The 15092-nt window shown below is 37.6% G+C and overlaps 1 protein-coding gene across 10 annotated transcripts in view; it reads right to left on the bottom strand.

Moving 5' to 3' along the window:
- The window catches only part of EYA4 (EYA transcriptional coactivator and phosphatase 4), a 136355-nt gene that overhangs the window by 20733 nt on the left and 100530 nt on the right, over positions 1–15092 (bottom strand). For 6 of the 10 annotated variants that reach the window (XM_079297726.1, XM_079297732.1, XM_079297728.1 and 3 more), the window contains 7 exons: positions 12437–12503; positions 10355–10497; positions 10048–10191; positions 9094–9173; positions 8531–8711; positions 2851–2987; positions 1263–1346 (listed from right to left, as the gene is read on the bottom strand). In XM_079297726.1, coding sequence (XP_079153852.1) covers positions 1263–1346; positions 2851–2987; positions 8531–8711; positions 9094–9173; positions 10048–10191; positions 10355–10497; positions 12437–12503 — 836 coding nt within the window. The remainder of the gene's footprint in view (positions 1–1262; positions 1347–2850; positions 2988–8530; positions 8712–9093; positions 9174–10047; positions 10192–10354; positions 10498–12436; positions 12504–15092) is intronic. The other 4 variants (XM_079297734.1, XM_079297733.1, XM_079297727.1 and 1 more) reach the window with 2 other exon arrangements.

The raw sequence follows: 15092 nt of genomic DNA, 5'->3' as shown, positions 1-15092 counted from the left end.
ACAGATTTGGCACTGTGAAACCACAAAGCATGGAAGGCTGTTTTTTACAAGACATGAGTACCTATCCTTGCCTTAGCATTCCAGAAATTCAGATTTTGCACTTGGCCTGTGACTTTTCCTGTTAACTTTCTTTTTTAATAACCATGAAAGGTTGATTGCATGGAAGACTTGTCCATCTCTAGTTATAATCCACAGGTTCTGGCTCTGGACATTTCTAACCCACTGGTAGGGAGTTACCATGAAATGTGAAAAGCATTTCTGTAATGTACTGTTTCTCACATCCTTTTCTCAAAAAGCATCTGATTCTGGCTGGAATAACAATGCTGAAAACATGCCAAACCACCCCTTATCCAGTACAACATGGGCATGGTTGTGTTCTTAAAAATAAATGCCTTTGCATTAATTTCACTTGAACAGCACAGCACAGAGAAAACGATATATGTACATACTGACATCCTCTTTGTCCATTTTCTTCCTTCCACATATGTGTTTTGATTTTTTTCATCCAGGCTTTTAGCTCTACCTCTCCCATTAGTCTGCTCCTCTTGCTACACACCAGACCCTTCTCACCCTGTGCAAGCAGGCATTCCCTGGATTCCCAGCACCAGCCCTGGAGCTCCTGCAGTCTGCCACTGGCTCTCTTTGCCTCCCTCACTCTTCCTCCTGCTCTCCCACTCACTGCTCTGTGACCTGAACTCCTTTTGGACTCATTGGAAGGGACAGGATGCCTAAAACTACTTGGGAGAGGGTTTCACTCCCTGACATTACTCACCCCAGAGCCAGCCAAGGGAACCAAAAATTCAGTGAAAAAGGTGGGGAGTCAAAGAACAACATCTGCAGCTGGCATTGAAATAAGTCAGACTCTTACTCATCCTATTCATAAATTTCTTGGTAAATTCACCCACCAGCCCAGTTTCTTCTTTCTTCTACTCTTCCAGGTACTGTCAGTTATTCCAATTCGTGCACTTCATCTATTATCTCCCTGCAATGTCTCTTCCAGCACATGTCAGGAACCTCATTCTTGTTCCTCTATAAATTCTCCTCTCATTTGCAGCATCTGCTTCGGCCCTGCCTCATGTATTGTACTTAGAGTCTGTGTCTCATTTCTCTCCTTGGCTTGTCCACATTAACCCTCTGAATGTGGGGTTTACTGTAAGTTTTAACTTGACCCATAAGAGCCATAAGGAGCACAGAGGTGAAAAACAAGTGCAGTCAGGCCAGACAGCTGCAGTGAATTGGCACAAAATTCACAGCTCACATACCTTGCCATACTTCTGTGCATACGATCCTGTAAGCAGCGAATGAAAAACTATGATTGTTTCATCCAAATCCCAAACAAATACACGCTGAAACAGAATGGAGGAAAATATTATTGAACAAATAACATCACAGTCCCACCACCACACCACCCAGGGAGGCTGAAAGTCAGCTGAGTCTTAAAAGTTTAATAAAGTGCTTATTAACTGAGCAGGTTTTCTCTGAAAATCAGCAATAACAGCATATCATGCATGGTAAAAAAGTAAAAGGCAGTAACTTCTTCAACTTCAAGAAACTAAATGATTTTCACAAAAGCTCTGTAACACAGATTTCAAAAATGTGATGGGGATCAAACAATTGTTAAGGAGAAACAGTACTTTCAGATGCTTTTCTGCAAGTCTTACTGATTCAAGATTCTTTATATTTCTACTCTATAACAAAAATCTTGAGTAAAATAGCAGTATGCCACTGCCATATGGAATTTAAATAATACTGTAGGATAAAACATTAACTCAGTTTCACCCATTCAATTTCACTAGTTTTGCTTTTCACTGGTAAAAAAAAAAAAAAAAATAAAAAAAAAAAACAACCAACCAACAGAAACCCTGAAAAGTAAGAAGTTATTCTCTTCACTGGAAAAATTAATTTATTTGAAAAGCAAAAAAAAAAAAAAGCAAGTTTCTGTAGAAAAGCAATGGCATTTACACTCAGTTCCTAGCCCTGCAGCCCCAGCAGGTGCTACACCAGGAGGGGCTGTGTGGTCAGCCAAGTCCCAGCAACAATTTTGTCTTCTGCTGTACCCAGGGCTGGTCAGTGAAGGCACAGCAGAGGGGCAAGCCAGGGCTGCTGGCTCTGTGCACTGCTCTGGTGGCACTGGTGGCAGCAGGGGACACAGGGCACTGGCAGGCAGCACAGCATGTCCCTGGTGCCACAGCTGGAGTGTCACACACAGACAGACAGACAGACAGACATACACACAGGCACTCTGCTTCCTCCTGCTGCTCTTGCCACTGCCAGGCACTGCACGGCCAACACGGGAGTGACACAAGTGCAATGACTCTGCTGCTAAAAGTCACCTGTGCTTGAAATTGTCATCCCATTATCAGGCAGATGTATCTCTTTGCTAAGGCACTGACCTTGCACACTCTTAACTACAGCCAGAACTCCACTGAGGCAAGCTGCCTTACTGAGATCTGCTGATACAACTTACAAGCACAGGCACAAACTGGTGTTTAAATATTCACAAGGCTATGGCCAGATGATCCTGCATATTTACATTGCATCCATAAATACAAGAAATTAAAATGAGTGACATATTTGAGATTTCCTACTTCAAAATCTAAAAGAAAACATAACACTTTTGAGTACAGATTTCTGCACAAGAAACTGACAGACAGGTAATGCAGAACAGTAAAGTCTCATTGTACGTGTAGATTAAAACAGCTACTGCTCCCTGTTGCATGCAGTTAGTGAGACTGAGTCCATGACTTCTTCTAAAGTGCTTTAAGCTATTTTCACAGCTGCAGTATTCAGAATTTACACTTCATCAGAAGAAACCTCCACATTAACATCCATCAATTACCACAGACATACCTCCAAGTCACTGTCCGGAGGGGGTGATGGATTATTCTTCCGCCCTCTACCCCGAGACTTTGACCCAGAACTCCTACATGTTCTCTCATCAAGATCTTTGATTGGCGTGGAAGGGCTCTGTACTGTGTCAAACTCCCCTGTAGAGTCAACCATTCATGTTAAAATTAGTGCTGGATTTTTAAATAATTAACATTTTTTTTCCTCAAAGTTCAATGTGTCTCTATGCAAACTCAATGACAAGAGACATGTAAAAAATGTTGTACAAAAAGAATGATAATGTAGCTTGTCTTACATAGATGGATCAGTAGATGCCACACACACTTTTGACTTTACCAACAAAACACTATAAACCTTAGCAGAACAAGACAAAAATTAAAATGACAGTTATATATGTACAAATACACACAAGCCCAGGTAAAACATCCATAGAGAAAGCTGTATTTTAGAAGTCATACTAATGATTTCTCAAAACATGAAGTGTTTTTAATTAAAGCAGTTAATTTCCCATGTTTTCAGTTCAGCTCGACTTATTTCCAAGTCCTGCTTTACTTTTACCAGAACACACTTTGGCACTCAGCCATGATCCAGAACAGCCAGGCAGCTTCCAGCTTCATGTTCTCCTTCCATGTCACCTGCTCTTTAGTAAAGTTCACTTTTTTTCTTCACTATACCTCAGCCCATAAATTGTCAGAGGAAAGTCAAAATATTAAATGTAATATTCCAGTTAGTATCTGAAAGAGGATGAAGTTGTACTTGCTGTGTTCTGATTGTCTTTCTCTAAGTTTGAGGAATTGTGGGCTGTCACAGAGATGTGCTGGAAGGGCCTTTGATCTGGTATGACATAGTTGGTCTTAACCACACTCAGGCCCAACTCTGATTTACCCATTTAATGAAGCTTCACATCTTCAGTCTTCAAAACTTCTAGCAATAAATGCAGTTCGGCTAGGTTCCTGACTGCTAAATTACAAACAAAAATCCTCCTTCATAATTTATCCTATTAATAATGATATTATTTATCTCCAGGAGAAAGGAGGAAAGGGTACAGATTTGATCTGATATCTACTACAGATTTTGATTCAAGAGAGTCCTTGAGCTGTCTGTAATTGAACATTTCTGGGCCATGGGTAATATTTGTTAAAAGTGCTTATGATGGCAAATACACAGAACAAATTAACACTTGGTACAAGCATTTCCCAAAAATCATCTATGATGCGTTTGAATTTGAGTCGGAATCTGATTTTTTTCCTTTTTTCCATTTTTGCTAAAGAGCATCACCAAGTGTCCAGCAGATGAAGGAGACTGATTGTTCTGCTCTGTTCTGAACTTGCAAGACCACATCTGGAAAAATGCACAGTTTTGGGTCCCCAAGTAGAAGAGAGATATTGTCAAACTGGAGTTCGTTTAAGTGAGGGTCACCACAACAGCTAAGGGGGCTGAGCGTGCAGTAAAAGAGGCTAAGTGACTTTTCACAGAGGTATGCAGAGAAAGGACAAGACACACAGGCAGAAATCCCTACAGAATGGGGAGAGAGACAGTTCTTGTTGACTAATCATTTCTATTCCCAGCATGGTGTTGATGTCAGCAAGGTCAGAGCAGGCAGTGAAGCAATCAATAAGGATCACATTATCTTGGTTCTTTCCCCATAAGAACGGCAAAATGTACTCGGGTAATTACAAATGTACAAGAAACATCCAAATCAGAATCCTTGCACAGCAAAAACCTACAATGGCTTTACAATAAGTTCTGAGTGTGCAAGTGCTCTGTACAAAAATAATTTCCTAGATTTTTCTGATGGAGTGGAAAAATTGTCCCAAACCAAACCCCCAGAAAGAAAAGACAAAAAACTAAGAAAGTGAAGACAAATGTTTACATTCTTACCACAAAAATCTTCTTATTTATAACACTTCAACACATTATAACAAAATCAAGACTCATTTCCCCAGTAATGTATTAAAACATCTGTTCTCAATGACTATGTTTATTCTAATCTACTAAAAATAAAATATTAAAAAAAAATCCCTGTTCTAAATCTTCTCTGAACAACTGAAGTAAATAACTCCAATTTTCATTTAGCATTAGCCATTACCAGTTGCTCTAGGCTTCTGCTTGGGTCAATGCTGTACATGATTGCATAATTATCTATTCATCAGTACTGTAACTAATCGCTGTTCCTTGCAAAACCTAGATATTTAAAGCCAACTTTATTTCATTACACTAATCTCTAAATCAGAATGAGCAGCTGTCTCTTACTTGAATGCAAGGTATGCATCTATTTTAGAACTGCAGAAGTCAGTGGTGCTCGTTTTTTTAAACAACTGTAGGCTTAATTGCTTGATTTGCTTTTTACCTACAGCAGTCTAAAGGAGAAACTGCACTTTTCTTATCCTCTGATTGCTTTAGAAATGAGGTCAATGCTGACAAAATGAAAACTTATTAAATTTTAGCCCTGCAACATAAAAGAATGTGAGAAATTCTAGTACCAAAGAGTATTGAAAACATTACCATCATGAACAGCTCCTGCTGCAGCTCATAATAGACAGAATTTTTTATAACAGTGTTTGAAATTTTTTAGCTTTTTCAATATTCAACACATGCCTAATAAATACACCTCATAGCCTCTTCCCACTGTGACTGTGAGCAGTGCCAATGATCCAAGAAAACAAGAGGAAAATATTAAAACCAGAATATGGAATTACCTCTTTATCACAGATGTTCTTACACATACTCATGCACTTATTCAAAATGAAACTTTTAATGCTGTGGAGACCTTGCAGCAGCTCCAGTTAGGGGACAGGGAATTACAGCACCAAGTTACAAAGGGAATTATGTCACCACATTAGAAATAGAGGTGGTCTTTCATATCCAGGACATTGTTTTCCACCTCTAGTTCGATTATGTGAACATCCCCTCCTCCTTGTCAAAACACAGTTCTATGACTTAAGAAGGAAAAAAGTGCAGTATGAATATAAATCTAATGCCATCTCCCAGAGAAGCTGCAAAGGGTGACTTCGCTGTGGGTACCAAATTAAGTTTTGCTGCATCCCAGTAATGGAAGCAGGGTTAATATCCTATGGTGATTTGCCTCCCCTAACCCTGGATATATGAGAGCAAGGTGCCTTCACACAAAACTTTTATCCAGGCCTATATTCTCTGCTAGAGTTTTATTTGCCCCAGATTAAATGTACTCATGTATTCATCAAATATCCTCAAGTGTACTTATCTCCTGAGACCTCACATCCCAGTACATCTGAGTTATCCCTATTTGAGATGAAGTGCCCTAGGAGACACCTATTTACCTCACAAATACTCTGTGGTAATGAGTGCATTTTGAAAAATCTTAATACAAGGCAGGCTCAGTGCAAGATTGGAAGAGAAGCCTCTGGTTTAAGGAGCTGAGCATTACACAGATGTGGAATGGATGAATTTCTGAGCCTTTTCATGCTTTCCTTATGGATTGACTTTTGTAACATATCCTTACCATACAGAGCAGCCAGAAGAGAGCCTCAACATTACAAGCCTGCTTTTTTTCTGACTTGTAGTGTGTCATGAATAGTAGAAAGAGTAAAGCCTATTTCAATTTTCATCTCATTTTCTTTACACAGTCAATAAATAAAATTGTAGCTGGTATTTACTCTTGATCTGATGGGGCTTTTTTATGAAAATGAGAAATCCTGTGTTTGCAGATAGTACTAGAGGATTTGGTTAGATATTTGAATAAACAGCTAGTAGGGATGTCAGAAAAATGAAGTGCCTTGTTGTTTAGTCTCAGGTTTTTGTTGGAGCAATCCTTAAGGACTTGTATGACAGCAAGTGAACACAGTGAGTGCTAGAGAACTGCAGTATGATCTATGATATCTGAAATTATCTCCAAGACACTGCCCCTCACCAATGGGAATTTATTTTTACTGTGACACAGAAGGGCACAGGCATGTCATGCATTCACAAAGTGGGCGTTTCACTCTCAGCAGAGGGTCGCATGATCACTGCAGCACTTCACAGAAATACGGAGCAGATGGGGGTGGATTTGTTAAACTCAAATGCACAACCTACCAAACGAGAGAACAAGTTCATATGCTTAAACAATCCACAAATAAGAAAAGTATTTACCAAGGTGTGAAGCCTTCAATACTTTTTCAACATGTTCAAACTATTTAAGATTCCCCTTTTTTTGCCAATTCTATTCAATACTAATAGTACTTGTAATAATGCATGATACATTTACACATAATTTCTAGGAAACAAATACCTAGGACAGAAACAACATGGGAAACTGTGTTCCTCAAATAAGAATATGAAGAAATAACAAAGTAGCACATAAAAGTACACAGGACATACACAATTATCAAAACATAACATGTAACTTGTGAGTACACTCCACACTCTTTTAAAAATTCTTTACATATGATTTGTGTCTGTTATGGATATCCTCTACCTGTTGAAATTTCACTTTACCTTTAGGTTCTTCTTAGATTTGCATTCTGAGGCTACTGAACACTTTTCATCAAAATCAAGGGAATATGTATCTCCCAATTGCATATCCATATCCATACCACACCATACTCCACCCCAAACATACACCCACAAAGACATGCACTGTTACACATTAAAAATCAGCCTGTGGAAAACATCTGGGTAGGAAAAATTTCAACTAATTTAGTTAAAATTCCACTACTTTTAGCAAATTTAAGCAGTTTATATTATGTGACATGTTTATGTTATAATATTTTATATATATATAATCTTATAATATTATATATGTGTTTATATTTATATTACATATGTTTATGTTTATGTTTATATTATAAGCCCTTATACTTTTCTATACAGTGTTACTTTCCTTTCTACAAATTCATTACAATAATATATTAGTCTTTCTACTGTATTTTTCAATAAGATGGTGCAGTTCTTAGGAAGATTTATGCAATAAGGTGAGTTTGTGACTAATCATAAATCCCTCCCCTATTCAGAGCCTAATCCAAAAGCCAGTTTAGTCTTTTTAGAAATGTGGCCATGCCAGACACTGCCTATGCTGGCTGAGTGAAGCTGGTGCCCCTGAAAGAGACTGCTCTAAGAGTGGTGAAGAAAAATGAAGAACTGCCACTACCAGTACTCCAGGGGTGTCCTAGGAATACAAGTAGCAGGCTGCTGTGCTGTGGTGGCTGTGCACAAGAGGGCAGGGCTGGGCAGGAAAAGGGAGCCTCATTATGTCTCCTGATTGTGCTCTTCTTGCAAATTCAACTACTTCAATACAATTTTTTTATGGTGCTAATAACTAATTTCTCTATTCTTGGTTACTTAAATTAGTGAGTTAGCACGCATGACTTGTACACATTTGATTAAAGTCCATGTGCCCCTGCCAGCATGGCTGAGGCATAAATAAATGAAAAATGGTGTCTTGTTTTAAATTCTTTACAGCAATACTTCAGAATGTGTAGGTGGAAACAGCACAGTCTCAATGCCAGTGATACTGACAATCATCTCAGTCAGCAAAAGGCTTTCTTTAATTAGCAAACAACCTGGACAGGTTTCCTAACTAAACAGTAAATAACCTCATTTTGTGTGGTTTAAATGACAAAGTTTTCTGAAAGGCATGAACTTAAAATATCAATATCCATGCAAGCTGAATATGCAAATCTTGTCTTTATGTAAAGAGGGAATAAAATACAGAAATTGTTTTCACCTGAATGTAGGTCTGTACCTGGTTGCCCAGTCAAGCCAGGGAGAGAGTCCTGTAATTGGTAGGTTGATGATGATGAAGTGCCATCAGCTGTGTTGTTTGAGGTCATATATGCACCATATGTTGATGCTGAGTAATACTGTGCATACTGATTTTGGCCAAAAGCTGTGTATGACGAATAATCCTGAAACAGCAGATGTAGCAGAGCACTCGATTAAGTACAATAATAAGTGAATTTTTTCCCATTAAATATTTCTAAGTACACAGTCATATGACTTTTGCTGGTGTTTTGAAGGCTTGGTTTAATTTCTTTTAAAATTTAAAATAATTAGTGTTTATTCATTTAAAGATACTTACTAAAATATTACAGGCAAGCTGCTGAAATATTCAAGTGCTAAAATATGTAACTAAGTTTCCAGGAAGATTTTGATAACTTTCCACAGAAAACAGCAGTAAACCACAGTGAGTCTCATTCAATGTAACAGACCTAAATTAAAATAACATGCTATCTCTGGAGTTACGTAAGTCCTTTTGTAGGTGGCATATAAAAATGGCAATATTCATACCTGCTGTGAACTACTGAAGTTTGTAGAATTTGAAACAGAATTGTTTGAATAAATAGTGGACGATGGTGTGAAACTAGAACCTAAAATTAAGAAATACAATTAACAAGTGAGAACTTGTTTGTGAATCAAAATTAAATCCTAATTAGAATATTCCATGTTAAGATGTAGATGAATCAGAACACAAAAACCCCCAACTTTTATTTTCCATTAGAAATATAACACATTGAAATGAAACTTTAAAGGAAATTAAATGCTACTTCCACTCATGCAGGCATATGTTCCTCTCCCCACCATGCAAGGAAGATATCAGCAGTAAGCCATCTCATCAATTTAGAAAGCATTTTTCAGTTTGTTACAGTCTCACCTCTCCTCAAACATTGTTTTTCTTTCTTGCCTTCATTTCTAATACTTTAGTGTTAGGTTTGTGAAACAAAAACCTTTTCAAAAGACTACATCCAGGTGTTTTAATTCAGTCTGAAATGAGGCATGTCCTTGTTTTCATCATAAATCAGATGATTCATATTGCAGTTTGTACCATGAAGATTAACCACTGTATAATAAGCTTAAAAATTATTCAAATAAAATAGGTTATTGATGACCAGAGGAGAATCAATGAATTATTAAATGAATAGCAAATGAAAAAATAAATATCAATAAAAGAGAAATTCTAAAAAATTATGTTAATTCAAGGAGAAACAGGTATCAAATTATGTCATGCTCAGATACATAAAAAAAAAGGAAAAGAGACCTGTATATATTAGTAAATACAACAAGTGCTTCCAGCCCTGCCACTAAAAAACTTAGTGTATTTCCCTCCACTAAAAAATCCAAAAGAAGATGCAAGTAGGGACTACATTCCATGACTAGATCTAAAGTAACAGGCGATCCAGAAGAATATGCCTATGAGCACTGGGAAGAAATAATCAGCTTTAAATTCTAGAGGTGGCTACTCACCTGGCATCTGGTAAGAGTAGGGTGTTTGGCCTGGCTGTGGGGTGGAAAACCCTGGGCTGTAACTGAGGCACCCGCTCTGCAGTGGAGATTGGGTCTGCGAGAGCCCACTTTCCGTCTTGATGCCTGGCAACATTACACCCAAATCTGTATAAGAAATTAATTTTCAACTGATTCTTTACAATATTTTGTTGTGGTTGGGAAAACAAAAGAGAAAGCAAAAAAACAAACAAACAAAAAAACCAAACCAACATTCTGGTTGGCATTGCCTTTAGTTGTACAGGAAGTGAAGAAACAAGTGGTGAAATACCGTAGGTGGGTAAGCTGTAGGGCTGTCCTGTCTGGGAATAGGCTGTGTACACCGCTGGCTGCTGCATTCCTGAATACTGCGCTTGTCCGGCATAGGCAGACATTGTTTGAGCTGCTGGTGTAGAAAGAATGTGCGGATAGGGCCTAAATATCAGGAAAAATAGCATTACTGTGGCAACAAATACTTTGTATGTTGATTCAAGCAATAAAGTAAAGAAAAAGGTTTAAAGATGTCCAAAGACAGTTCATTATTCTGCCAACTGCTCCTCTTCTGGGATTTATTCTATCCCCCACTGAAATAAGCTGAAAGACACACTGGCCCATGTTCCCCAAGGCACAGTGAATATTTTATGCTGCCCCATCACTACAATTTAATTCTTAAGCTACTGTGTCCACTTTTAGGTGTGCCAGTGCTGCATATGTTTATATGGATTTAACCTCCTTCAAACAAGATCAGAATGCTTCAATTAGAAAACCCCCAACACTTTTTTAATCCAGTAGAGGGAAAATTTGACTAGAAGAATAGAAGAAACACAGAGGTGAATGTTGAAGCTAGTACATTAGGTCATCTGTGTAGGTTCTGCTTCAACAGACATGTAGCCTCTACCTTCAATGGGAGATGGATCCTGCCCATTGAGAGCAGCATAAAAAATACTGACAGTAATACTTTGGTAACCAGATGGGCTTTAAACGTTCGGAAAATATGGGCTAGGAAAATAGAATGGAAATAAAAATGGTCTTTTATTTATGAATACTGAGGTTTTATATAGAGATTGAATAAAATCAAGTTGAAATTTTTTACCCTCCAGAGTTGCAAAAATATACAGAGAAACATTTTTCTTGGATTGTTTTGTAAGTCAAATAAGACTTTATGGACCAAGAGTTGAATAAACACACTCTGCAGAATTACGCTAACTGAAACCTGGCCATTAAAAGCCATGACTGAATTTCAGATTCCAATTTTAATTTTTTTTTCTTTCTAATTAATTCAGTACAGTTGGCAGCATTTACTATCAGAAAAGGATTACTCATTAACTTAGATGCCAAAAAATTGTAACAGTAGATTAAAAATTCTATTAAACCTTGTAATGTATTTAGCCAAAAGTATCTAATACAGTTTGCCAAAACTTGTTTCAAGTGGAAGGAGGGCTCTTACTTCAGGCACCTATTTTTTGTATTAATAAATTTTGGTTACCATCATATGAATGTAAATTTGTTGAAAAACAATTACAAGAGACTAATTGGCTCTTGAATCTTTGGATTCAATGTTTTCTCCGTACCAAAGTCACACTGAGAGCTGTATCAAATAAATGGAAATAAATAGATGGCACACTGGAATCAAGAACCCTTGTGCACAACACTGACCATGGGACAAGCAAACTAATATACTGTCAACTGGAGCAGTTTTATACAAGGTCTTTGGTGTTTCTTCCTAAAGTTCTCACTCCTGGATTTGTGTGATTACCCAAAAGTCAGTTTCCCCCCAACCAAAAAAAAAAAAAAAAAACATGAAGAAATTTTCTATTTCTAACAACATCCATTGGCTTAAAATTAATAAGCTAATCCAATTTATTTGATTTTAAAATCCTACAATATCGGAGAGGGACAAGGAAAGGGTGGTTCATGATTGTGGAATGTTTGGAAGCATTTGGTAATGTTGGTAGTGGAAGGGTCAGGGCAGGGTTACCCCCCCCCCCCACCCCCACCCCAGTATGCAACTTGTGCATGCAATTGTGATTTCTATATATAAACTGACTTCTTCAAAATACATCTGTATATATTCCCCACACATGCTGTTAATATGCTGATGTCTGAGAATGCAATAGTCTGATTATTTTACTTCTGTTGTGCTCACTGATATTCAAGGTTATTCCTTGTGCAGCAATACTGCACAAAGCAGGATCTTACTCCGTAGACACACGAGGAAAAAGAAGCTGGAGAGGGAGCCAGTACCGGAGTCAGTACCGTGGCTTAAGAATTTTCCTTTTTCTCTGTTTCTCCTGCTGAACACTTGTTTGCAACAAACCACAAAACTGCCCACAGCCAAGGTCTATAAAAGACTAGAAGAGGTGCAGACACTAACTTGGAGGGATATATCTGTGGAGAGTACTGGTGCGCTGATCTGGGACTGTAGCCACTACTTGTTATTACTGCAAAACAGAAAACAAGAGTACAGCAGTTAGAAACACCATGAGCCTGCACAGCCACGCAGTGTGAACTAAAGCAACATTAACAGAGAAGCCTATTGAAATGGACAGCTTTTCAAGGAAGCAGATGTCACCAGAACTGCAACATCTTAAAAAAAAATTAAAAAACTCCCAAATCTTTCACCGTTGTGCAGAACTTTTTTATTAGCATGGGCGTGTCACGTTTTCTCAACTTGACTAACAAATTTCTGAGTATATTGCAGAGGCATGTATTTCATATATCACCTGTGATCCACACACTGTTGACCTTTCAAATTTGCAAGTTGTATTAAAAGGCGTAGTTGAAAATAATCTTGTGTTTTAACATATTTCATGGGATTGAAATAACATACATATACCTTAATAGTCTCACATTAACAAGGAGTTCAATTTTAATACTGGATAGGAAAAGCATGTTTTATATGGTTGTAGCTAATTTTAGTTTAGGTGATGGAAGGTACTGGATTGAGCACTAGAAAGCAGCTACCATTCTTTATAAACAAGCCAACAAGAATATACCAACAGCATTTTTGTTTTAAAGTATGCATAAGCAGTCCAGTTCAGTAGCCATCCAAATTGTGTGTATCTGTACTATTCACAGCTGCATTCTTCCAAGAAAGCTAACAGAACAATAGTCATAACCCATTAAAATTTCATCCAGAAGCAGTGCTCACACTGGATTAATTCCAAGTGTTTGGAAGTTTCCCTTTCCTTTAGCCATCTGTCTTGACTAAGACAGATGTATTCCAAATATATGTACCCTAAAGTGTTGAACCAATCCCTTCAGAGCAAATCCATACTGGGCAAACATACAGAGTGTCTTTATTAGGCCATCTGCTGTTCATTCACTTTTCAAAAGATTAAAGTAGTACACAATGAAGCACTGGAATTTCTTTAGTCTAATCAATCATAGTTGTACTTCAAAGTGTACCCTCTTCCTGAGTTATTCATAATGGTAGTAGAAATGAACATTCAGAATTTTATAAGTGACAAATAGGTTTAGGTTCCTAACTATTTTATGAAACATGATACATTTCTACATCCAGCCCTAATTAACGTATCTCAGATCTATTGCTTTGAACATACATAGAACTTCATATTTTTAAAGATAGTTTAAATGCATTTAGAATGCGTAGAACTTAAAAGGAAAATACAGCAGAAGAAAAACAATTAACTTCTTTTTAAATTGTGCAGCTAAGTATGGCTTGAAAGTAAAAAAGAACCGGATAATAACTTTTAAAACATGTGCCACTAGATTTCATAAAAGAGCTGCTGTTTGAAAAGATATTGAGGGTTTGCCTGTGATGGAAATCTGCTGAATTTCATTTTGTGTGGATATTGTTTCTGTGGGGATTTTTGAGAATGCCTTTCTGTGGTTTAGGCTCAACAGGGCAGTCTGCTACATGGGCAGGCAGCTATTCCAGAGTCAGACAAATCTATGGCTGTTCCTGTCGATGTAACTGGTTCATAGAATGCTCTTGGTTATTTAAGGCTTGATGAGTAATTAGTGTAGCTCTGTGACCTTTCCAAACACAAGCAATAGCAGCAGAGTGACCTTGGTGGTTCTCAGGGGAAGGAACTTTTGTGATCCATTATCAGATCATTTTTGCCATACTGCTTCACTTTTTGTCTCATCATTTGCTGGATGGGAGCTCAATCAATTAATCAATTTGCTTAAAGAACATTTACCATGTCACTCCACCTTATGTAAACTACAAAAAATTAATTACTATCCATTTAAATCACTTGAGCTATCAAAACCTAATACTTTTCAGCAAAATCTGTCCTGCCTGACTTTTTATTCTTTCTGCATATAGCTTATTTTTAAATTCAGACAAGGAAATAAAATACTTTTGGAAAGTGTCTGGTTTTAAATTTCCTTGGTTTGATGCCCAATTTTGCCTGAGAATACAACCAGTTGTAAGGAAGAGAAAGAGGCAAGACTAAAAAATCCATTCTTTTCACTGTTTCTTTGTAGCTTGTCCCTGCAATTTATCCACTACATTTTAGACTGTGAGACCTTTGAGAAACACAAGTTGTAAGAGAATAAATTATATTATTCAAATACATTATAATATATATCATACATTCATATATATCATAGAATATTATGATACAATACTAATGTATCATAAGTGAGCATCATGACTGAGTGGAGCCTGGGGACCACACCTGTATCTCACAGATGAAACTTCTAATTCTAAGGGTTATCAAACTTTAACAGCTTTGGCTGCTGGATAGCCTTCAACATCTCCCTTCTCTGAGGACTGCTGGCACTGGAGGAGATGGTGGAGGCAGGTTGCTGTGTGCTCTGTGGTGTTTTATATAGGCACTATATGAACAGGGGTAAAATGCTCTTTTGTGTTGCTCATGTTAAAAAAAAAAAAAATTAAATTGTTTATTCTCTGAAAAACTCAAATATTCCCAGGACTCCACTACTTGAAATTACCAGAGGAATGCCCTTCAGGGCAGGTATAAGACCCCTGATCTCTCCAGTCCCCATTAATGTTGTTTCACAGAGGGGGCAAGCTGACAGCCAGCTCTTACCAGCTA

This window comes from Erithacus rubecula (assembly GCF_903797595.1).
Source record: "Erithacus rubecula genome assembly, chromosome: 2".
Taxonomy (NCBI): Eukaryota; Metazoa; Chordata; class Aves; order Passeriformes; family Muscicapidae; genus Erithacus; species Erithacus rubecula.
Note: the sequence above shows the minus strand (reverse complement) of the source record. Positions and strands in the feature narration are given on the sequence as shown.